Source organism: Condylura cristata, unplaced genomic scaffold (assembly GCF_000260355.1).
Source record: "Condylura cristata isolate star-nosed mole 26May11 unplaced genomic scaffold, ConCri1.0 scaffold00014, whole genome shotgun sequence".
In the NCBI taxonomy this organism is placed as follows: Eukaryota; Metazoa; Chordata; class Mammalia; order Eulipotyphla; family Talpidae; genus Condylura; species Condylura cristata.
Window position 1 is genome coordinate 30031039 of NW_004567115.1, and position 27350 is coordinate 30058388.

General features: G+C 34.8%; 1 protein-coding gene across 1 annotated transcript in view; it reads right to left on the reverse strand.

The window, feature by feature from the left end:
* RSRC1 (arginine/serine-rich coiled-coil 1) overlaps positions 1 to 27350 on the reverse strand; it is a 298814-nt gene that overhangs the window by 205578 nt on the left and 65886 nt on the right. The window contains exon 4 of the mRNA XM_012724996.1: positions 24569 to 24742. Within this exon, the coding sequence (XP_012580450.1) occupies positions 24569 to 24742 (174 nt within the window). The remainder of the gene's footprint in view (positions 1 to 24568; positions 24743 to 27350) is intronic.

The following is a 27350-nucleotide window of genomic DNA, read 5'->3' on the forward strand; positions in this document are numbered from 1 at the left end:
GCTATAGCTAGCATTGTCAGCTTTTTGTGATAAGACTATATAGGAGTAGGTCGCTTAGAAGGGACAGAGGCAATGGTGATTACAAGTGAGACAATAGAGGCTAAGAGTCATAAGTAATGTTACCATTATCAACAAATGCCTGAATATTCCAACAGAAATATATGTTGGTCAATGTCTGACACAATCTATGTAACATACTGTATGTATGCTAAGATATTATAAATGCTCTTAAAATATCACTTTTAGAATGCCCTTCCAATCATGCTTAGTGAAATAAGCCAGAAAGAAAACTAAAAATGCCAGATGGTTTCACTCTTAGCAGGAGTATTAAGGACCACAGGTGGGGGAGGGTAAATAATAAGAATGAACAACTATATACCAGAGACATTTTACAGGGGTGGACTGGGGAATGAGATAAAAAATGGGGTGAGAGCACTGCACTATGGGGATGGCACAAGGGTGACTTCGTGGTGGGAAGCTCACGGGGATTACTACTGATATGGATAAAGGCACAAAATGATGTAAAAATAAACTATTATTAAAAAAAAATACACATATATATATATAAAATGCCCTTCCTAAATAATATTTGCTATTAATCTTGACGCATAACCCAAATTTATCAGTCCACTAGAAGAGCAATGGCTTTTAGGACTTTCATAGACAGGCATGATGTCTATAATAAATTTATAATATATTTATAAATAATATTTATAGACAATGTTTATAAATAAATAAATTTTCAAAATTATTTTCACGTATTTTCAAAACTCTTTGTACTCAGCATATCTAAAATAGGTCATCTATTTAAACAGTTGCAAATAAAAATATGGACAACCTGGACTGATTAAATCAATCTCTTATTAGCTTTTTGGATGTGTTTGAAGATCCCTACAAGAAATTCAAAAAAACAAAATATTGAGGATTCAGACTGGCGCCAAAGTCCTCACAATCTGTATTTTGGAAGAGAAGTGGGCTTCCTATTTTGAAGGAGTAGCAAGTTGTGCTTAGTAAAAATGCCTGAGGCAAAGCAATAAGTAAAGGAAAGGCATTTATTTATGAGACCTCTGGCCTAAAGGAGACCCTATGAAATCTTTCAAAACACAGGAGTTCAAGGTTTTCTCTTCAGAACAATACACTGAACATGAAAGATTACTAATGACTTATGAACTCCTAAAGTAGCATGAATCATGCCAGCAACACTACAATATTGGTTTCAACAAATAGCCTATTTTACTTTATAAACTTCACCAGAATATTATCAACAGCAGTATTAGAAAATGGAAAGCTAATAAAATTAGGAGGCAGCATCGGCATACTGCACACTGAGTTTCTCATCACTCTAATGCAGAATCTAATGGATAAGAGATCCATCTTTTAACTTAAGGAGAAAAAAAGCAGCCTATAAACCCAGAAAAAGAGACAGCCATTTGACAAAGTTATTAGAGAATATTTTGCTACCTAAATTCAATAAACTGCATTAGTGGAACCAGTTTCTTTTATAAGAAAAAGAAAGAGACAGCATGCTTTCTTCTTGTCTTTCATTTTAATTCAAAGTCTGATATCTTTAGTTTCTTGTTTTCCTTTAGCAATATCTGAAGATGAGATGACTGAAAGATTAGAGGGTTATAAATACTCTCTTTCTAGAAAGATGTTTTCCTGACTGTAATCATCAGAGGACATTATAAATACTGGATAATATTAAAATTTTTGAAATCAATGCTTTTCTCCAACACTGGGTTGCCTACCAATGAAATGCAACTTTCAATACCTAACTCTGATTTTATTTGATGTTATGGCCAAATCTTTTTTTCTGAAAAGTAAATGGTTGTTAGTGATTTTTACTACAGTTCCATAACAGCAAAAGCAGAATCCATGTTTAGGTGATTACTGTATGTTTTGATGCAGTTATCTGCAGGGTGTCTGCATGGTACTCTAACTATTTAAAGCCAGCAAAAAAGATTACAGCTCACACTAACTGGATTTTCACAGCTCCCTATCATTCGGTTTGAATTCCTTATAGGCAGATTAAAAGAACCAAACAAACAATAGTCTTTTTACAAGGTGGTTTTTTTTGGGGGGGAGGGGGGAAGAGAAAATGAAAGAAAAGAAAAATGTATCATTCATGGTCAAAAAATTATTTAAGGAAGCAGCCACACAAAAATGAAGTTAAACATATAATAGAGGTATAATAGTAGGTATTGTCATACAATGAATCATAATCTAAAAATCAGTAACATTCCAGAGACTCATTTTTATTCTAAAACCTTTAATATATGTGATAGCATTTTAGGAGTTCAAAGATGGATGAGTATGCCATAAGAAAAACACTATGGGCAGGACCTAGATCATTTAAGACAGATATACTGAGGCCCAAAGAACTCATGTGACATTTCCAAATCAACTACAGGCAGATTATCAAGTATTTCATTTTCTTTCCACTTAGACTTAACTTTCTTCTTGTCAACTACTTTTTCACATTCACCTACTTCACAGGCTCAAAATGACTTCCCAACCTATGACTAACCTTTCTGATACAAAGTCTTTCTTACCCATTATTTTCTCTAATTCTCATGTAGTCACATGAAGAAGTGGTTATATTTATCACGGTCACCTTATAAGTAAAGATGCTAAGGCTCAGAAAGATTAAGTGATTTGCCCAAGATCAGTTTTACCCACTGTAAGAACTGGATTTAAAATCAGGTCTATACAATTCTAGTATATGAGCTGCTAAAGCAATATGCTATACCTATTTTCTCTGTCTGTTTTCTTCATTTCATGAAAAGGTTCTTGGTGTCTCATAACTATCAACTATTCTAACAATTGGTTACTTGCTAAAACCAAGTCAAGATCAAGCTTCAACTGGGTAACATTCTCTCCTTCTCCACTGTCACTATTTTAATTAAGCCTTCAACACTGTTCTCTCAACATTACTTTACTACTAAACTCCTACATGGTCTCAGTTTTCAACCCATTCTCCTTAATGCTGTTTCTCTGATTTAAAATCCTTCACTCAAAACTCCTTTGGAATTGGGTGGATGGAAGACAAGCTGGAAGGAAGACAATTTAGTGTTGGCATACCTTTGTATGTTTAGGTTTTGAACGACATAAGCATAACTACTTACTCAAAATGAGAAGAGGAGGAATCAAAGAGGTAGTGGAGAAAGAAAAAGTATGAAAAAATGAAGAATCAACACAGCTCAATGTCACCTTCATTTCCAGAAGGCACCTTCTCTAATTTCTGAGAGTAAAATGTAACTTTACTCCAACAAAAGAAATAAGAATGGTTTTCTAAACACTCAAAGACCCCTCTCACTTCATCTCTTCTGTTTTGCCCTTTCCTTCCTACTTACCCTTTCCAGATGACTTAGAAATCACCACCTCTAGAACATCTTCCTTGACTGGCTCAGTTGGGAATATGTGTACTCCCAATATATAAGGTCCCCTAGTATGGTGTGGTCATATCAAAGTCAAATACACACAGTGCAATGTTGTCATGTGTGTATGTGTCTGACTGGAAGTTCTTTGAGATCAAAGACCATTTCTTCTTCATCTTTGCCATTACCAGTAATTACTAGAGTGCCAGAATATTTTAAGAGCATCCAAAATAATTCAAGGTTTATAGCACTAATCTTTGCTATGACCCATGGGTCAAATCCAGAATTTGTTATGATTTAATCTTACATTTGCAAAAAATTTCTTGCCCCTATGTAGGTCTCTATAGTGAACAAATTCCAAGTAAACTATCCAAAAAGTTAAAGATAAAAAAGAAACTGAAAATTCAACATTCCAAGTCAGAACTCTCCTGACTTCTGCACACACACACAGACACACACAACATATACACCCTCATTCTGCTTGCTTCTGAATGTTGCAGAAGTTTCCACGGAAGTGTTACCTCTCATGCCATAAACTCTTCTAGTACAACCCTTAGTCAAAAGGGTTATTATTCAGTGAGTGAAGTCAGAAAACTAACAGTTGTCCTTAATAATCTTCATCTCTATTGCCAACTCAAATTCATCACTAAATATATAAATGTCTTAAATTTATTAACTTCTCTATCTCAGGTGCCAAATCCCTATGCCAACCTACTATTCCATTTCTCTTAGATGACAGTGCTACTTATCTGGTTTCTCTTACCCACTCTTATGCTCTGCAATCTGTTTTCCACACTGCAGCTGGAGTAATCTTTTCAAAACACTAATCTGATCATGTCACCCATCAGATTAAAACACTTCAAAGGCATCCTGTTACTCCAAAGATAGAGACCAAATCCTTAACCAAGTTCACTATTCCTTGCAGAGTCAGACTTTATCTGTGTTTCTGGCCCCATGTCATAAGTACTCCTCTCCTCTCTACACAACCACTCTGCCCTTCTTTCAGTCCTGTTCAGATCAGGCTCCGTCCCTTCTAGGGCCCTCTGTTGATGATGCTTCCTCTGTAATGTTCTTGTTCAACATCACTAATTTCCATTCATCCTTATTTCTTCAAGAAAGCTTTCCTGACTGCTCCAGGACCTGACTGTTTCCCTCCTGTTATATGTTATTTTAAAACACTACATATCCCAGCCCTCCCTGGTGGCACAGCGGGTTAAAGCACAGCACTAATAAGCTAAAGCCACTTCTGCATGAGTTCGATTCCCACCTGCCCCGGAGGTGACCATATAGTGCGGCAGACCTTTCCTGACCCGCCCGCTGCTCCCCTCAGCAGTGTACTTCATCAATCTGCCTGTTCTGTTCCCCACTCTGTCTCTGGTGAAGGCTCTCACCGCCCCTGAGCCTCTGGCCTGTACCCCAGTTCTGTATGTACAAATACATCTTTAACAAAAAAAAAAAAAAAACACTACATATCCCTTGACCTTAATATTTGTGACAATTGAAATTTTATATGTGATCTAGTAATTGGTATGTCCCCTGCCCGCCACAGATAATAAATTATATTAAAGTCAAGTATCACAATTATTAGTGATCACCATAGGATCTCTAAAACTCAGGTCAGGACTTAGCACAGCAGATTTGATGAATGAGTGAGTGATAAAACAAAGGGAAGCTATCAACTAGGAGATAATACCTACATTATGTTCATTCACCAATGTCTTTGCATATAGAAAAGGTTGAGACTCCGTATGAGTGACTAATTTAGTGTAAAGAGTCTATTCATTACAATTTAAGAATTATCCTAAGACTTTTCCCCTTCCCTTTCATCCCTAGAATATTACATTCTTCTCTAAAGACTGATGAGCTAAGTTTTCAGCTTAAAAAGAACTTCAGAGATCATGTACCCATCCCTCTCACTGTACAGTTAAAGAATATAAAGCCAGAGATATTAAACAGAGTGAAGTTACATGCCAGTTAGTAAAAGAGCCAGAACCATAATCACTTAGCAATCTAATGTATCCTCAATTTTAAATGGAAATACACCTAACAAAGGGTTCAAACACTAAGCAAGTAGAAAAACAAGAAATCCAGAATTATTTATCTCAGAATTAAACAAGGAAATAGCATAACACCATCAACTTGATCTAATCACCATTTATATGTAACTTAAAGACTGCAAAATACACAGGAAATATGTACTATGTAACCCGTATCCTGACTAATAAACCATTTGACTTTATAGCCTCTTTGGAGAAAAGACTACTCAGATCCTCTGTCCTTTTCTTTTTTTTTTTTAAAGATTTATTTTTTTTTTAAAGATTTATTTATTTATTCGTACAGAACTGGGGTACAGGTCAGAGGTGCAGGAGTGGTTACAGGATTCACCAGAAACAGAGTGGGGAACAGAAGAGGCAGATCAAGGAAGTACACTGCTGAGGGGAGCAGCGGGCTGGTCAGGAGAGGTCTGCCACACCATGGAGGTAGAAGGGAACCGAACTCATGCGGAAGTGGCTTTAGCTTTTTAGTGCAGTGCTTTAACTCGCTGGGCCACCAAGGAGGGCCCTAAAGATTTATTTTTTTATTTGTACATACAGAACTGGGGTACAGGTCAGAGGTGCAGGAGTGGTTACAGGATTCACCAGAAACAGAGTGGGGAACAGAAGAGGCAGATCAAGGAAGTACACTGCTGAGGGGAGCAGCGGGCTGGTCAGGAGAGGTCTGCCACACCATGGAGGTCACTTCTGGGGCGGGGATCGAACTCATGCTTAAGTGGCTTTAACTTCTTAGTACTGTGCTTTAACCCGCTGTGCCACCGGGGAGGGACCCCTCTGTCCATTTTTAATTCAGGTTGTTTATTTTTGTGTTACTGAGTTTTATGGGTTCTCATACTTTGCACATTAATCACCTGTCTGGTACATGATTTGCAAGTAACATCTCCCATTCAGTAGGCCGTGTTTTCATTTCAACGACACCTTCTTTCACTGTGCTAAAGTGCTTAACTTTGGTGTACTCCTATTTGTTTACTTGTTTTTGCTTCCCTTGCTGTCAGAGAGTATATGCAGAGATCACTATAGTCAAGTAAAAAAAAAGTTAATACCTTTTTATTCTATGTATTTTATAATTTTCAGTTCTCATATTCAAGTCTAGTTCATTCTGAGTCTAGCCTAGTTCACCATTTTTTGTTAATTTTTTCCAATTAATTTTAGGTGTATCATATAGTTTTGAGAGTATAGGTCTTTCACGTCCTTGGTAAAATTTATTCCATTCTTCTGCATGTGGCTGATCAGTTTTCCCAGCATTGTTTCTTGAAAAATCATTACTCGTTCCATTTCATACTTTTAAACCCTTTGTAATAAGTCAGTTATCTATATATTTGTGGATTTATATCTGAAACCTCAATCCTGTTCCAATGATCTGTACATCCCTTTTTATTCTAGTACCAATTTGTTTTTATTTCTAACACCTCACACTATAGTTAAGAGTTGTGGAAATGTGATAGTTCCACTGTTTTTTTTTCTCTCAGGGTTGTTTAGCTACTCAAGATTTTTTATAACACCAATTTTATTTTATGGCTCAAACATATTTTCTGTGAAGAATACCATTGGGGTTTTGATAGGGATAGTGTTGAATCTGCACATTATAGGAAGCATGGACATTTTATCAATGTTAATTCTCCTAATCCATGAGCATGGGATACCTTCAATTTTTTTAATTTCTTCAGTTTCTTTTAGGGGTTTCTTATGTTTTTCAGTGTAAAGGTCTTTTACTTCCATTATAAAATTTATACCTAGGTATTTTATGCATTTTCATATAATTGTGTATGAAACTGTTTAATAATCTCTCAGCCACTCACTGTGTATAGAAATCTAACCAATTTTTGTACCTATGTAACCTTCCACTTTATTGTATCTGTTTTTTATTTCTAATAGTTTTGTGGAAGTGTTGTATGTATAAAATAATATCTTCTACAAGTAGTGACAGTTTTATTCTTTTCCTATTTGAATGCCTTTTATTTCTATTTTTTTTTGTCTGATTACTCTGAAAAAAGACATTAAATACTGTATTAAATAGTGTTGGTGACAATGGGCATTCTTGTCTTCTTCCTTAGAGGGAAAACTTTCAGTTTTTACTACTGGCTATGTGGCAAACTGTATGTTTGTCATATGTGATCTTTATTTAAATGAGGTATTTTCTTATATGCTGCATTTTATTGAGAATTTATATCACAGGTAGATGTTGTGCTAGACCAAGTGCTTTCTGTAACTACTGGAATGACTATATGGTTTGTATACTTCATGTTTGTTGATGTGGTATATCACATTAACTCATGGATGTTGAACCATATTTTTATTACTGTTATAAATCCTACTTCATCATAGTATATGATCCTTTTACTGTGTTATTAAACTGGTTTTGCTAAAGAAAAGATACAAGTCAACTGCAAAGAAGCACAGGAAAACATGTTCAACATTTGAATTAAGAAAATTCAAATTGAGATCATGATGGTATACCACCAAACACCTATATAAATATAAACAGCTAAACCAAGTAGTATTTAAAATACTAAGTACTGAAGAGGCAGAGCCACTAAAATTCTTAAATATTTTGGTAGATCTACAAAATGGCACAATCATCCTATACAACATGGGAGTTTCCTGTAAATATATATATATATACACACACACTTATATTTTACATCAATACCTTTACCTTATTATTTAACAAGTGAAATGAAAAGTTATATTGAAAGTAAATAAATATCTACAACAGCTGTAGATATACAATTACCAGTTTTCACTATAACAAGTGAAAGAATAAATAGTGGTACATCTATACAATGGAATGCTACTCAAGAATGAACTTTTGAGGTTGCTACACTTTAACGAATCTAAATGCAGTTACACTGAGGGAAGAGAGCCAGTCTCAAAAGGTACTTGCTATATGACTTACTAAAAAACTTTAAATATACAGTGACAAAAACCAGATTAGTGGTTTCCAGTGCCTCAAATGGGCAGAGAATATAAAATGAAAGGATAACAGAGAGATTTGGAGAGAGGGTGTGTGTAATGAAGTTTTTCTGTATCTTGATTATACTGGTTGCTGAATTTATGTGTTAAATTCATAAAACGGTCTACCCTAAAAGATAGTTTTTACTATATGGTAACAGAAGAAAAGATAACAAAGGATATCCCTATATGCTGAAAAATAAATACAGAAACTCCTATAATAGCTTTGTTTCATATAGTATTTTCATACAGTGTTGATGAGGGGAAAATATCCCTGTTTCTGATGAACAAAGAAATGTTATTCAAAGACCTGCTGTCATTATTTGTTGTTTCATTTTCGTTGTTGTAGTTGTTATTAAGATTTATTTATTGGCCCTCCCTGGTGGCTCAGCGGGTTAAAGCACAGCACTGAGAATCTAAAGCCCCTTCCGCATGAGTTCAATTCCCGCCAGCCCCGGAGGTGACCACATGGTGTGGCAGACCTCTCCTGACCAGCCTGCTGCTCCCCTCAGCAGTGTACTTTGTTGATCTGCCTGTTCTGTTCCCCACTCTGTCTCTGGTGAAGCCTCTCGCCGCCCCTGAGCCTCTGGCCTGTACCCCAGTTCTGTATGCACAAATAAATAAAATCTTTAAAAAAAAATTAAAAAAAAAAGATTTATTTATTTATTCATATAGAGCTGGGGTATAGGCTAGAGGTGCAGGGGTGGTGAGAGGCTTCACCAGAGACAGAGTGGGGAGCAGAACAGGCAGATCAGAAGTACAATGCTGAGGGGAGCAGAGCGGATCAGGAGAGGTCTGCTGCGCCATGTGGATCACCTCCAGGGCAGGCAGGGATTGAATTCATGCTGAAGAGACTTTTAGCTTCTTAGTGCTATGATTTAACCCACTGTGCCACCAGGGAGGGCCCTGTTGTTTCATTTTTTAAAGGCAGACTTAACAAGACTGTGTCAACATTGCAGACTTGCTACATTTTCTAAATAACTCAGAAAGAAGTTCAATAAGGCAATGGAAATGATAAAATATTTTGAACTGCATAAGGAGAATACTATATACCAAAACTTAGATGTAACTAAAGCTATTATTAGAGGAAAATTCATAACCTTAGATGAATTAATTTAGAAGAGAAAAAAATAAACATCTTTCTCAAGGGTACATAAAAAGAAAAACACATTAAATGTTAAAAAATTAGGAGAAAAAATGAACTGGATGAATAACTTGGTTAAACACAAACTTAAAATACAAAACAAAAAGTATCAACAAAGCCAAAAGTTAGTTCACTATAAAAACTAATAAAACTGATACATGCCAAAATGATTGAACAAGAAAAAGAGAATGTACAAATAATTGAAATTAAGAAGGTGAAAGGTTGTCACCAAATAATATATACAGAAGATCTCAGTGTAATACTTTACATTAAAAAAATAAAGATTTGGATGATATTTACAAATGCCTATAAATAAAATACATTTATCAAAATTGACAGAAAAAGAATGAGAAATCTGATTTATCTTATAATTATTAAAGAAATTAAACCCACAAAACAATCTTTATGTAAGTGATTTTACTGGTAAATCGCACAAGTTAAGAAAGAAATAACATTGAAATTATACAAACTCTTCTACAGTACAGGAATGATTACATCTATCCATAAGACAAAATACTATTTAGTAATGAAGCATCTAAATATATTTCAAAGCATTGTGCTAAATGAAAGAAGCCTGACAGAAATGGCTAAATTTTGAATGATTCCATTTATATGATAATGATTAGGGAAAAAAGTTTGTAGTTTGCAAAGTTTTGGAGTGGGGAGAAGTAGACTGCATATAAGGTACCTCTTGGAGTGATGGAAATACTTTGTATCTTCACTGTAATGTGAGTCACAAGACTACATACTTTATCTAATCTCATGGAAATATACGTGTGTGTATGTATATGAGAATTTTATAGCATATACATAATATCTCAATAAATAAGACTTAAAGAAAAACAAAGTATAGGGAAAACGTATACAAAAATTTTTTAAATAGTACCAAACATTAAACAGACATTGTTTTCATTAGACTCAAAGCATAGATCTGTTGATATATATAAGTATATGTAAACAAATAAAGAATAAGTAAAATAAAAAACAACATTGGATCTCACAGGAAGATGGTGTTAAAGGAAGTTTCCAGTTTTGTTGTGGGAGGTAAACTGAGAAGTCAAACTAGGCACCCAATTCAGAGGATCCCTCAGTCTGTTAGGAAACTGCATAACCTCAAAATCATCAGGGACCAACACTGACAGAGTATGAAAGATGATATACAAAGGAAATTCAATTCTCAAATGAAAGGAAGAGTGGGTAAAGAGGAATATGGTGGGGCAAAAACCACAGTTCAGACATTTGCCTGGAGGGGAGGAGAGAGCTGTTTTGGATCTAATCATGGAAATGTGGGTATGAGTGTTACGGTTAGTAAGGTAGGCTTGGCCCACAATGTGGAAAGCAAAGTTCAGAAAGGCACGAAACTCCAACCCTAATACTACCAATTCCCCTCTGGCAGTAGGTGGGCACCAAGAAAAAACAGTGAGCCAGAGCTGTGCCAAAGGTTCTGTCTACAAATTCAGAGATGCCAATCTGATGCCTACAGAACTAGCTGCAATGACACATACAAAAGCAAAACCCACACATTAGCACACTCACATGCAACAGACACACCCAGGACTCTTAATACTTTACTACTCAACTAGAGATTAGTTCTCCCTGATATACAGCGCCATCTACCGGAAAAGTGGAAGCTCTGCATACTTAATATTCAGAAAGTAAATAAATAATGCGGAGATGAAAAAAAAAAATACAACAGCAACCTAAGGTCTTAGGGAATGAAACAGAGAGAAAAATCTCCAGAACCTATTCACAAAGACAACAGATGAACTTTACTTCCTACTAGACAAAGACTTCAAGACAAAGAATTTTAAATTACCATAATAAAATTTAAAGATATGGCAGAAAACACAGAAAGTTGATCAAGACATACAAGAAATTTCAGAAAAACAAGTGAATGTCCTGAGAAATAAAATTAATGGACACATGATCAAATTTTAAGTTTTAAATGATAAAATAACAGAAATGCAGGATGCAAAAAGATCAAAGGGGAGATTTTTAAAATTCTACAGAAAGACATGAAGTAGAATAAACTAAATGGAAGATCAAATCAGTGACCTTGAAGATGATAATGCACACAGAATCAGGTTACTTGATGTATTAAGACTTAAAAATTTGACTCTATGAGGAAAGGCAATATAAGAATAATGGGTATCCCAGAAGTAGAGAAAAGGTAACTAAAAAAAAAAGAATCACAAAATAATACAGGAAAACATTCTAAACATGGAGGAAAAAATACACTGTTTCATGAAGCTAAAATAACACCAGGTTACATAAACAGAATGATATCTATACTAAGACACAGAGTAGTGAAACTTCTGAGAATTCAAATATTAAAGCTAGCTAGGAAATAAACATGGACATAACAGCCTTCTACAAAGAATTGAACCACTTGGGATTAAAGACTTTTACATGGCACTGAAAGCCCCAAAGGCTGAATATATACTTTTCTCAAGTACGTAAGGAACATTCTTCAAGATTAATCATATACTGGGTCACAAGACAAATTATCAATGAAGGAAAACTGATACCATACCAAGCATATTCACTGAATATAAGGGTACCAAACTAGAAATCATCCACAACAGGAAAGGAGAAAAACACTGTGTGGAAACTGAACAACACACTGTTGCATGACTAATGAGTTAATGAGGAAGCCAAAGAAAAAATTTAAAAATATCTTGAGACGGGGCCCTCCCTGGTGGCGCAGTGGGTTAAAGCAGAGCACTGAGAATCTAAAGCCGTTTCTGCATGAGTTCGATTCCCGCCTGCCCCGGAGGTGACCACATGGTGTGGCAGACCTCTCCTGACCCACCCGCTGCTCCCCTCAGCAGTGTACTTCGTCGATCTGCCTGTTCTGTTCCCCACTCTGTCTCTGGTGAAGCCTCTCACCACCCCTGAGCCTCTGGCATGTACCCCAGTTCTGTATGCACAAATAAATAAATCTTTAAAAAAAAAATATCTTGAGACATGACAATGAGGACACAACTTTCTAGAGCTTATGGGAACAGCAAAAGCAGTACTAAGAACAAAGCATATAACAATAATCTAAAATACAGAATACAAGTTGAGAATGGCCCATATCAAAACAACCAAAATGCAATTATTAAGAGGGCAGAATGTTAACAATACAGCCTCACAACAAAAAAATAGAAAGAGCTCAAATAAATATTATTATCTCTCACTTTAGGAAACTAGAAAAAGGAGATCAAAGCCAAAGGCCAGTAGAACTAAGGAATGGTACTGAGACAAATGAAGACACATAGGCCAATGGAATCGAATGAAGAGCACAGAAAGAAACCCACATTTGTATGGACAGTTAATTGAAGGATCAATGTACACTTGAGTAAAGGAAGCCTCTTCTATAAGTGGTGTTGGAAAAACTGAACAGCCACGTTCAAAAGAATAAAATTATACCAGTATTTCACACCACACACAAAAGTCAACTCAAAATGAATGAAAGACTTGTTTGTAGCACCAAAAATCATAAAGTACATGGAAGAAATCACAGACAAAACACTCATGACAAGGACCTCAAAGATGCCTTTGTGGATTCATCTACAACATAAAAGAAAACAAAAGAATATAAACAACTGGGACTACAGCAAACTAAAAAGCTTCTGTAGTGAAAATAAAACATCCTACTAAATGGTTGAAAATGTTTGTGCAAATATCAACTAGAGCTGATATCCTAAACTTACAGATAACAACCTAATCAAATAATGGCGAGAAGAACTAATATGCACTTCTCCAAAGACATATACAGACGGCCAACAGTCACATGAAAAAAATGCTCATCCCTTACTGAAAGAGAAATTTAAATCAAAACTATAATGACATAACACCTCTGAAGTTGATCCATATCAAAGACCCCAAAAATGTCAAGTACTGATAAGGATGTGGGGGATAAAAGGAATCCCTCTTACACTATTGTTAGAAATGTAGACTGGTCCAGTCCCTATAGAAAACAGTATGGAGGTTTTTCAAACATTAAAAATAGATCTACCAAGGCCCTCCCTGGTGGCACAGTGGGTTGAAGCACAGCACTAAGAAGCTAAAGCCATTTCAGCATGAGTTTGATCCCTGCCCCAGAGGTGATCCACATGGTGCAGCAGACCTCTTCTGACCTTCCTGCCACTCCCCTCAGCAGTGTACTTTATCAGTTGGCCTGTTCTGCTTCCCACTGTTTCTGGTGAATCCTCTCACTGCCCCTGCACCTCTGGCCTGTACCCCAGTTCTGTATGCATACATAAATCTTTAAAAAAAAAATCTACTATATAATCCAGAAATTTCACTCCTAAGTATCTACCCAAGGAATAAAAAAACACTAATTTGAAGGGAAACATGAAAACGTACGTTCACTGCATCACTATTTATAATGGTCGTATCATAGAAACAACCTATGTGCCCATACAGTTAAGTAGATCAGAAGATGCAGTATATAAATACACACTGGAATACTACAAAATAAGTGAGGATAAAGACAAATACCATAAGGTTATCAGTTATGTTAAACATAAAGAAACTAAACAAAAGGTCAGATACTATCAACAAACCCCAGAATCAGAATATACTACTACCAGTCCAGAGAGAGTGGGAAAAGCAAGTGGGACAGAGTAGAAGGGACTACAGGGATGGACTGTGGCTACTTTGGTGGTGGCTGTGGATAATAACAACATCTAAAGGGGGAGATCCCACACCTCTAAGACACAAACAATGATGTAAACCAATGTCACCTCAATAAAAATAAGCAAACAAATGAATTTTTAAAGTTTAGCAGAAAACAAAAAATAATATTAATATAATTCCACTAAGCTTAGACTGAGCTATGACAAAATTTTCAAATTAACTTTAAAGCTCCACATTTACTGGATTTAACATTACTGATCGATGGATGAAATTTAAGGACTTTTATTTTAAGAGTAAATAATCTAATAGTTACTTATCATTTTGAGTGATTATTTGTATATATGTGAGTGATGTGTGTAGGTATTTAATAAAAAAAACTATTCATTTGTCTAGACAGCTCTGGATTATAGAAATGTTTTTATTTTATTCTTGTCTTTTATTATTTTTGTTGAATAGATTTAATATCTAAGTAGTTACAATATAAGTTTTACGTCCGACTTTTCCAAACATACATATATTTCAAAATTTGATATAAGCCTGTTTCCTTTTCTAATGTGGAGAGTCCTCCTTTATCTTTCTTAAGAAAAAGAAGTTAAGACTATAATATGACAACCAAATTGCTTTTCATGATCTACTTCCAGGTGGCCTGTCACAGGCTGGCATATTTACAGGAGCCAAAGGCTGCCATTTCAAAAAACCTCCACTAGGAATTCAGAAAGAATTAAATTCAGCACTCATTGTTGTATATTTCCCTAAATGCACCTGCTGTGTTGTAGATCATCACATATGTAACAGTATTTAGAAAATGCTTTGTGTTTATACCCACAAGGTCCAATCTCTGAGATTCATCCCAATCTTCCTGTAGTTATCTGCAATCTCAGCACCCAAGAACCATATCCTTAGCACTAAATAAAAAGTATTAACACCAATGACACCATCTGGAGTTTTTCTTTTAATATATACTTTCAATGCCTTGAAATCTAAGCTATGGTAATCACACATACATGAATGGAATACATTACAACTTACTCAGCTTTAATGCAAAAATGTATCCCATAACTACATCTATCCAAAGGCACATATGTCAGTCCTATTACATGGCTAAACACACTTCATTTACTACAATATGAAGAACATTTAAACTGGTCACTTTACCTGTCCTATCATATCACATTAGAGTATAAAAAATAGGTCATCATGCAATTCTCTGGTTCTCAATCTCTGCGGTTTAATCAAAGAAAGGTAAATTTCTGATTGTTGCTTGTTCTGACCATGATTTATCTAATATGTCAATCATAGCTTACGGTTTATTCCTATCTATTCTATTTTGGAGATACTGCTCCAAAGATGAGAAGACTGGGAAGAAGGCCTCTAAGAACTGAGTAAACTATATCTTTTTTTTTTTAACACTGCACAGATTGGTTCTATTTGGATTAGCATCATTCATATTGAGGATACTCAAGGTGCTTTATAATGAGATATAAACTAAACTACCATGAGTAATTATAAATAACAGCTTAGCTTTTAGGGAACTGCTTGTTTAGAAAGAAACAGTTAGCTGGCACTTCAAGTTCTATTCTTTCGATATTCTTTTAAAAATTGTGCAGCATTTTGCTTGCAAAGCTATGCACAAAATGAAGGAAACTACCAACGCTACAGTAAAAGATCTCTATGGAATATACAATTTAGTCTAGGAGTTTGCCCTGTAACTATGTGCCAAGCCAACAGAATAGGTGATACCAATTAAAATTCTGAAATAAATCATCTTAGGCATGAAGAGTCATCAAAGAAGTCTGGAATTTTAGTCAATACTTAGAATATGAAAACTAGAAATGACATTCAGTTTTCTTGAACAACATATGCTAAATGATAGTAAGTATAACATGATTTATAACACTAAATTATAGGAAAAATAAGTTATGGACACTTAAAAATGTGGCCTAGATACTATAACATAAGTGGTGCATGGATCTGTGTGTGTACACACTTAACACTGAGGCATAGAATGTACAAAAATGTTGGTTACTTTTCAAATACCAAAAATTCAATTTACTATTTTTAAATGCTTCAAACGTGGATATTGTTTGGAAGTAGATTCTGAAACTATCATTTATTTAGTCATTCTACATATGCTTGAAGACTTACCAAGTAAATAACATGTTAAGATAAACAAGTTATATGTAATTTGGAAATTAAAAACAAGTAATTACAGGGCCCTCGCTGGTGGCACAGCGGGTTAAAGCACAGCACTAAAAAGCTAAAGCCACTTCCGCATGAGTTCGATTCCCACCTGCCCTGGAGGTGACCACATGGCGTGGCAGACCTCTCCTGACCCGCCCGCTGCTCCCCTCAGCAGTGTACTTTTGTTGATCTGCCTGTTCTGCTCCCCACTCTGTCTCTGGTGAAGCCTCTCACCCCCCTGAGCCTCTGGCCTGTACCCCAGTTCTGTATGTACAAATAAATAAATCTTAAAAAAAAAAACAAGTAATTACGAAAACAGCTAATCTATTCATCTGTTCATATTAGATAAACCTACTGTGGGTAAAAAAAAAACAGGACTATTTATTTAGTGCAGTCTTGAAAGGCAGGGTATACTACATGACATACAAAGATAAACTGAAGAGGCAGAAAAAACAAAGGCTAAGAACAATCTTTAAAAAGATACAAAAGAAAGAATGGTAGTTGAGAAACTGGCAATCCCAAGACAAAATAATATATTTGTATTATTAATATAAAATAAATACCATTTGTTGAGGTTCTTTCTTCTTTTTTTTTTAAAGATTTACTTATACATACAGAACTGGGGTACAGGATAGAAGTACAGGGGCAGTGAGAAGATTTACCAGAGACAGAGTGGGGAGCAGAACAGGCAGGCTGACAAAGTGCACTACTAAGGGGAGCAGCGGGTAGGTCAGGGGGGTCTGCCATGTCATGGTTCTATTTCATAGAGCTAGCCTTTTTACAAACAACTTCCAGTATTTACAGCTTTTCAGTTATCAATACCTCCACTTCACAAAACAAGCTTGAGGCTTCAAAAGAATAACTCACCCTGTCAGTAAAAAATTTTAATATTTGAGATAACCAAAAAGGATTATTGGGTTGCTTTCCAATTTATCTCCACCTTTCTGCCTTTCCTATTCAACAAATTATAGAAAATGGGTAGCAATGCAAATGATTCTTTTTCATATACGCAAATAAATTTTGCCCAATGAAGTTGCAACTGATTTCTCCCCCATGTGATAAGTCAGTTTTCAATCTGTGCCGCATATTCCCAGAGGACTGCACATTTGTGCATGCTCTTCAGATACTATTTTGAGCCGCTTGAGACATCCTACTTGTTTGCTCATTTTTTAAAAAGATGTATTTATTTATTCATTCAAAAGCTGGGGTACAGGGTAGTGGTGCAGAGGGTACAAGGACCCACCGCAGACAAAGTGAGGAGCAGAACAGACAGATGTACTGCAACACACAGCTGAGGGGAGCAGTGGGTGAGACAGGACAAGTCTGCTGTGCCTTGTGGGTCAGCTCCTTGGCCAGGGAGTGAACTCATGCTGCAGCGGCTGTAGAGAGAGTCACAGTGCTGCATCTTAACTCTTGCACCACCAGGGAGGGCCCTTTGTTTCTTTGTTAATTAATGTGCTAAATAATATCTTTGACATGTGATTATGTATATTTTTATGAGCCATGAAACTTTTTAAAAATTGTTACAAAGCAGAATGAGCCAGAATGTGAAGGTTTACATGGATTTTTTAAGATTCCAAAGATAAAGTTTGTTCCATTAAATACAACTCAGCACTTCTCACCTTTTACTTGTGAACATTAATGACAACATAATTTTTGTAATACCTCTTCCAGAGGCTCTCACAGCAACTTTTTACTCCATTTGATGAAACTTACTAAAATATCCAGTATAAGGCTACTTTCACTACTAACTTCTCCCTCACATAACCTTAGCTCCTCAGCCTCTTGGGCAATGACAAAGGAAAATAAAAAGAACTTCTGTCATTCCAAGGTTTTTCACAGTAAGGCTACCACAAAAAGAGTGAACCTACAGTTCACACTATTTAATTCTCTATCAGGAAAAATCAAATCCCACTGGGCAAACTTTGAGATAATTAAATGTACTAATACAATGAATAAGAAAAAGGAGGTAACTGGGAGAAGAACTTAGGAAACCCTTATCTCCTGTATTTGCTAATCATCTCTTTTTGTCGTGTTAGATTTCCTTTTCTTGATTTCATCTTTTTGAAAAAATTACAGATGGTTTCTGCTGAACAAAACTAATAGTTAGTGACAAATACTCAAATCTACACAATGGAAACTGGATGGTAAGTTTTATTGCAACATAAAATACCCCGTAAAATAATGGGCCACTGTAGGTATGCACTCAATTCACAAGGAAATTGTACAAATTTATAATTTAAAAAAAAAAAGAAAAATGTACACATCCCTACATAAATATGTATCTGTTTATCTGCTTAACAAAATTGACAGTATGAAGATTCCTTTGTATGTTACAATGACATATGTTAAAGGTACACTTTTTTCGAACTAAACATTTAGCCTTCGCCACTGGTGAAAGGCAACAAGATCTCTTTACAAAGTCTCGTCTTTTTCAATAAATTTTGCATGAAAACATGTTATCCTGGCACAAAGTTGCCTGCTGTCACATTCGAAGTGTGATAAATGTTTAATGAAAACAACACCACACAGCTTGGTGTCAGACAACAGCTATCACACAGTCCTGCTTTGATCCAAACAGACACTTAAAAGGAGTTCTAAGCATGCTCTGCACCACAGAACTCTATAACCTATATGCAAATAGGGATGAATTAGCATAAATTACTTCCTGCTGCATAAAGAAGTAAGAGGTTAGGAAAAATATGACAGGCTCTGAGAGTAGGTAACTGCTGTCAAATTCAGAGTCCAGATCTCCAAATCACTTTCTACAACTTCTGCCAAGAAAGGTGTAGGGAAACCTCATCAACAAGAATTTATTACGAGATACTCTACAACTTGAAGACACTGGAACATGTCCAAGGTCAGAACCATAACTCTATACAATATGACTGTTATGTGTATTAGTCCTCTTATATACACTGTTTCTAATACTCACAGGTTTTTAAATATCACTATTCCAATTTTAGAGAAGAATGAATTAAGGTTCAAAAAGAATCACTTGTCCAAAAAGGAAAAAAAAATTGTGAATGACTTAAAATTATCAAAAAATTTAACCTGAAACTTAATTTTCCCAGAAACTAAACACCTTAGCAGTTAAAAGAAAAGAAGAAGAAAGAAAGAAAAAGAAACCTAATAATAATGCCTACATGTTCAATTCCTGTAAATAAATGGTATATATTGATATGCTTTTTGTGTCTTTAGTCTATAAAGACATATCTAAAATAGCTGGTTATAAATAGTATTAGAAATCAAATTTTATAAATGTAAAACATTGAAAATCAACGTCATTAAATTTTCTTGATAAAAAGTTGAGACAGGGTTCAGTGGGTGTCTTTCTTATATTAATCTTTCACATAGTATTATACAGAAAGGCACCTATTAGTCCCTACTCATATGATCCCTGAGAGTTTATATTAGGTCTTTCTTATCCAGCAGATTAATAAACTAAATAGCTCAATTTATGACAGTATAAGACAAATTCTAATTATAATCAGTCAAATGTATCAGGAATTTCCAGAATCATACTTAATTAGCTGCTATTTAGAAATGATTTTACAGAATTATCTAACTTTGTATCTTCTTTCTCAGAGGCCTAATAAAAAGCCCTTTCTCATTAAGAGGTTCATTAATTTTAGCTTGAGCAGTCTGTCCTGTTTTTTAGTTTTCCTAGTTTATAAAATAATCCTTTATCATTATTGCATTTACACTTCTTGCTGTGTACTTTATAGATGTATGGTTTATAGTCTATCAATATTGACAAATATTGATGTTTACAAATTGGTTTGCTAGAAAACAGAAAGCATAGATGCTTATGTAAGGAAGCATCTAGTTTTTTTAGCACAAAATAAAATACTTCTTATTGGCTTGTAATAATCACAATGAACAAATAATCATGCAGTTTTTATAAACACTTGGAAAGAGATAAGTAAAGAAATCATAACAGAAATAAATTTAAAGCATAGAAAATTTTTGTGGTTTTATCAAATATAATTAAATTATATAATTAAATCTAATTTTCAATAGACAAATGGAGTTCTGATGTGGGAAAGGAAAAAAGAGAAAAGGGAAAAGAGGGAGGAAAAGCGGGAGGGAGAGAGAGAAAGAGAGAAAGGAATCAATCTTCTACAAATGATAGATTTCTGGCCTGATTAAAAAAATATGGCACAAAAAATTCTTTCAGATTTTAACAATGTTCTAAGAAAGCTTGAGATCACTTGATCTCAAATACTACATCACCATCAATAATAACGGATAAATAACTAGACAAGTGAGAATATTTTACTGCTGAGTTAAGGTACTGGTCAATGGGTCAGTGAACTTGAATTAGAGGCCTAAATTATGTAATTTATTAGCTCTCTATTTGCATAATGAGATAATAAAAGCACTTATTTTATGAGGTATCGTGAAAATTAAATGAGATAATACACAACTGCTAAGCATAATTTACAGCATTTAGAAAATGTATTTAAAATCTAATACTACGTCTTATTATGTCCATGGTAAGTAAAGCATTTTGTTCATATCTCATGTAGCTCTCATCATATCAGTTACTCAATTTAAAACTCTTTCTTGACTTCCCACTGTCTTTAGAAAACTCCAAACTTTTCAATGTAATTTAAAGGGGCCTCCAACAAACATCTCTCTTATTCCAAACCAAGCCCTGTGAGATTTCTGGGCTCAACTATACCACCACACTGTGTTTATCTCCAAGTCTTTTCATATGAAGCTCATTTTCCCTTTTCTACCTTCTTTCAAATTATAAACATCACTTCTTCTGAGAAGTCTTCCTTGACAAGTTGAATAGTTTAGATCACCCAACTTAATGTTCATGAAAACACCAAACAGAATGTGTCAAGCCTAAAATCAAAGTTAGCTTGCTGAGACTGACCTCTAGGGAGGATTAAAAAAGGGCCCAGGTCTGCTTACCTCTATAATAAATGCACTCACGGTTTAAGGCCAAAATTTTTTTTAAGGTTTACTTATTCATACCTACAAGAACTAGAGTGCAGGCTGGTAAGAGGATTCACCAGAGACAGAGTGGGGGAACAGAACAAGTGGATTGACTGAGATACACTGCTGAGGGGAGCAGCATGTGAAACAGGAGAGGTCTGCTGCACCATGTGGATCAGCAACCTGGCTGGGAATCGAACTTGTGATGCAGTGGCTGCAGACAGCTTCATAGTGCTGGCTGAGACTTAACCCCTTGTCTACAGGGACACCCCAAGGCCAGATTTTAACTATTAATTTTGGGCCAAATCTAGTCAGCTTCCAATCTTTATAAATAGTTATATTAGAATACAGTAATGAATTCATTTAGCATTATCTATAACTGCTTACATGCTAAAAGGGTAGAATTCTGTAGTTGTAACAGAGAACATATGGCCCAGTATGTATAAATTATTTGTTATCTAACTCTTTACAAAAAAATGTGCTGACCTAATTCAGTGACTTTAATTAGGTTTTGTTATTTAGGGCCAAAAGCATCCTAACTCATACAAAGGATATTTCCATTGATTGCTGCTGACACAGTCAACTGTTTACACTGTAATTACTTGCACATCTTACCTTCTATAAATGTTTATATGTTCACTTTCATAAAATTGTTCAGTAAGACTGGCCTACTAATAAATACATATTATCTAATACAGTATTTGAGAAACAGGTGGTATGTAAATATTGTTGACTACACATGTGAACAAATGAATGAATGAGCATGTGTGATCAATAACCTATAAATTTTTACCTCTGTTAGTGACACAATAAGTGCATAAAACACTTTCTCAGCTCCAAATTGTTTTAAAAGTCAGCTTTAGAAATAAACATTCACTTTTTTAAAAAAGATATAAATTATTTCTGGAGCAAATCTTATATTCATATACTAACTGACCCCTGAAAATCTTGAATTTAGATCCTAACGAAAAGGTAAGGGTCTGTGTCTTGTGCTCATGGGAGAAAAAGCACCCTGCACTATGGTTCACTAACCAGTGGAGGTGACTAAATCTGCCTACTCACAGCTTATTGGCATGAGTACCCAGGGCCTTTCAAAGGTACCCCCTGTTTTGACCCTGTTCATGTTCATAGCCTTTTAGGATTTAAGAAATAATGACATATTTTGGTGCAAGGGGTCAAAGCTCTCCACAACCACTGCATCATGAGTTAATTTCCCAGACAGGGAGGTGACCCACACGGTGTGGCCAACCTCTCCTGTCCAGCCTGCTGCTCCCCTCAGCAGTACATTTCAGTCAATCCACCTATTCTGCTCCCTACTCTGTCTCTGGTGAATCCTCTCACCCACTCCCATACCTCTGGCATGTACCCCAGTTCTTGTACACATAAATAAATAAATCTTTAAAAAAAAAAAAGAATGACATATACAACATTATTATCTTATGAATTTGCCAAGGATGAATCAGTTTACATGAATACAATCAAAACTGAGTGATGGAAGAGTATACCCTGTAAAGCTGCCTAAGCCTTCAAAATGAATGTGAACCATCTGACCTCCCTTATTTATTCACATTCACTTTTCTTACTATTATATATATATATATATATATATAAGTATATATATAAAATACTAATTTTACACAAGAGTGAAAGTATTATTCTAAAAAAGAAGAATTTGGTGAGCTGTAAGCAAAATTAAACAACTAGTAAAAATCATAGTCACAATTCCCATAGACATGTAATATCTAATAGATATAAATCAAAAGAATGGAAAAAAGAGGCAAGAAGAAAGTTCCCTGATCTACTCATCTTATTCCATATTTTCCAGTCTCAGCAACCTATTCTGTGTTCCTTCTTCACAACTATTGTCCTCGCAAATTTCTCCTGTTATCAACAGATTTCCCCCACACTCTCTCCTACCCTCATTCAACTCTACCTGGCTAACTCAGTCTCCCTACCAATTTAAACCACATATCCAATCCTATCTCCTCTTCTGCTTTAGTCAGCAACCCTTAAAACTAGAAAAGGACAGAACTCAGAATATTACAGGACACAGCAGTTCTGTGTATGTTCATAGTGTGGTATAATCAGGAAAGAGAAGAATATTACCAACCATCTAGGCAGGTTGTATAACACCACTATAAAACTGGAAATAAAAAAAAAACCACAAAGACAACTGTGAAAAAATGAGAGAAAGGCCCTATATCCTTTAATAAAAATTCCTCAAAGAATTAACAATCTCAAATACCAAATTCAAAACCTTGGTAAGTTGTTACAGTTAACAATGAAAATGAATACATTAAGTACAAACACTTGTATTGAAGCATTAAAGTGAACAAATACTAGGTGTTGAAAGATTGACATCAGAAATAAATTCCAAGCTGTTTTACTTCATAATAATTTTGAATAAAATAAACAAGAATCTATAACTTGTCACTAATCAAGATTTTTGTCTCATTTTAACATTTTCTAGTTTGATAAAGGTTTTTGAGTATATTTCAACTCTAAAAGGACAAAGGTAGAATAACTGTTTCAATTATCTCAATCTATCAAAAATTTTGTCTCATACTGCATGTACATACACACATACCTTGTACTGATCAAGTCTCCATTCTGTATTGAAAGAGGACTAACAAATTGTAAACCACATGGTTCATTCCTTTTGCTTCACCTTTATTCTTTTTCCCTAACAGCTTTTCAGTAAGCTAATAGACATCATTAAATAGTCTTCAGATTTTATATTTATATCCACAAAATAGAGAACTTTCCTAAAGAATTATGTAATTTTCCTTTCCTTATATATTAATTAAGCTTCAATAGTGCTAATCACGTTGTATAAAATTTGATGAACAATTTAAATTTTAAAAAAATTATTTTTAGTAAATAAAAGTAGGGATGAAAAAGTAGTTCTGTAAAAATCTGAAGTACAGGTTTCTCCTGCTATCCAAAGTAGAATGTACTCGTTTGTTGTCATTCATTGCTGATTTTTTTAGGTCTGGAATGCTACTGTCATTAATTTATCAATATATGGAAAAAATTCTGAATGTTTGCAGTCCAAAAGTAACCCACTGAGTAGAAATGTTTTAATTTCATATAGAAGGGAAACCTTGAAACTATTTTTATTTACCTTTCTTCTTCCTCTACTACATCCTCCTCTTCTTTACATCTTCTACTCTTATAGTTCAATTATAGGGTGGAAATCAGAAAAAAACTCAGAGAATGAATACTGAACTTGAATATCTCCATAGAATTACTGTCATTACTGCTTAAGAGTTGCCTCAACTCACCCACGTTTGATGCTGTATAATTCTTTGTCCTTGCCTTTATCCTTCTCTTTCTCTCTTTTCTCTTTATCTCGACCTTTACGACGTTCTCTATCCCGAGACCGACTGCGAGTTCTTCTATGACTGGATCTTTCACTGCTTCGACTATGGGAACGTGGACGAGGTCTTGACCTGGATCTACAAGAGATAGACTTTATTAAATACATTTGGGATATATTTTGTATTATGAAATGAAAATGACCATAAAAATTAACTGAAAGAATAGTTTTAGTAATGGATTTAGAAATTATCAATAAAAAACTGAGTGAAGCAAGCATCTAAATAGGATTCTTCGTGAATAAGTACTTTAAGTTAATGTGAGACATAAAGGAAATGTATGTTGTTGACTTTATAGGAAACTAAGGTTTATTCAAAAAGTGTTTACAGGTGCAGGTGAGTTCATAAAGGTTTGATTCAAGTCTTGATTGTTCAATCTCCTAAAACAAAGTAAATTTAAATGTATCTAATTAAATTCCACAGATGAGGCTTTCCTATCCCTACAATCTCTACTTTCAGATCTATTCTACGTTATTTCTTATTTTAATTGTTACAGTAACAACATTCCTCTACCCTAACTTTTCTTTGTATTAAAAAAAGACAGTATTAGGTAGGACATACTATGTGATTTTTAAAAGCAGGATTTCAGATTCTGCTTTACAAGAAAGCCTTTACAAAATTGACAGTCATATAAATAATTATAATTATTAAAAGAACCAGCAATCTTAAGTCACTGGGCAGTGACCAAAACAGGCAAATTCTGCAGCGGTAAACACTTGGAAAAAGAACACTTAACCTTTACTGTTCCTTGTCTGAGGCAAGTCCAAGTCTATGCAATGTGAGACCATTAAAATTTAAAAAAAAAAAAAAAAGCAGGAATTCTGGTTTGAAAAATCAGAAGATAGACTTTAGGCAATTATAGCTGAGAGAAATATAAGGGGGGTCCTGGAAAAGAATCAGAAGAGGGAGCCAAGAATTCTATTCTTAAAACTCCATGCAAGCCTTTTATTTATCCTACTTCATACATATGAAGAGCAGACTTCCAAATAGCTAAGGATAAATGAATTGAACCAAAATTTCAGCTGACTCCAAAGAGTCAAGAGTTTTGCAATTCTAATTCAATTCAATTAATTTCCTGCTAAAACCAAAACAAAACAAAAAAACAAAAAGATATATTCTTCAGAGAAACATAACAGAATTCAAAGTATGCAAAACATGTTCTTCATCATGCCAAGGGTAAAATACAAAATTACTAGTACAATGAAACATGAAAAATGTGATCCACTCTCAAGAGAAAAGACAATCCATAGAAAGCAATCCTGAGAAAAGCCAGATGTTGGAATTAACAGGCAAGGATTTTAAAGTCTTAGTAAGTATAACTATGCTTGTGATTAATATAAAGTTAAGAACTTTCAGTAAAAAGACTGGAAAATGGCCCTCCCTGGTGGCGCAGCGGGTTAAAGCACAGCACTGAGAATCTAAAGCTGCTTCCGCATGAGTTCGACTCCCGCCTGCCCCGGAAGTGACCACATGGCGTGGCAGACCTCTCCTGACCCGCCCGCTGCTCCCCTCAGCAGTGTACTTCGTCAATCTGCCTGTTCTGCTCCCCACTCTGTCCCTGGTGAAGCCTCTCACCGCCCCTGAGCCTCTGGCCTGTACCCCAGTTCTGTATGCACAAATAAATAAATCTTTAAAAAAAAAAAGACTGGAAAGTGAAAAATTTTTAATTCTACAACTGAAACTATAATATATGAAACTAAAAATTATTCTCAGTAAGATTGTCAGATTATCAGATTGGTAATAACAGGCAAGGAATCTATACATGGAAATAAATCAACATTATCCAAATTGAAGATCTAGTTAGAAAAAAGCTAATAAGCTAATAATAATAATAAAAATAATAATAATAAAAATAATAATTTTAAAAAGCTAATAAGAAAATTGAAGCAAGTATCTGGGATCTGTGTGACAATTTTCAAATGTCTAAAACTTTTTTTTCTAATCTAGGAGAAAAGAAAATAATGTTTTAAAATGGTATTCACAGTCAGACATATTGGGATCCTATAGTTTGAAAATCCAAACAACAGTGTAAACCAATGTTACCTCAATAAAAATATGATAAAATTAAAGTAAAATAAAATGGATAAAATTTTCCCAATTTAGTAAAAAAAGAAATTTATAGATGATAGTTTAACAAACCACAAGATAAATATGAATAAGACTAAGCCTAAGGACACCATAGTCAAATAAATGAAAACTAAAATTAAAACCTTAAAAAGTATTCAGAAAAAAAAATGACATATTACATATATAGGACCTACACTGCTATGAATCACTACTGATTTCTCATCCAGAACAATGGAGATCAGAAGACAGTGGAACAAAACTCAACATGGTGAAAAGGAAAAAAAATCAACCAGTAGTTTTACATTCAGCAATGATAACCCTCAAACATGAAAGTAAAATTAAGGTACTTTTGAGAAAAAGGAAAGTATAACATAAACACAAATAGTAGATCTGCATTACAATAAATACTAAAGTAAGTTCTTCAAACTAAAAAAGAATCATGGGCCCTCCCTGGTGGCACAGCGGGTTAAAGCACAGTACTAAGAAGCTAAAGTCACTTCCACATGAGTTCGATCCCTGCCTGCCCCGGAGGAGATCCACATGGCGAGGCAGACCTCTCCTGACCCGCCCACTGCTCCCCTCAGCAGTGTACTTCATTGATCTGCCCGTTCTGCTCCCCACT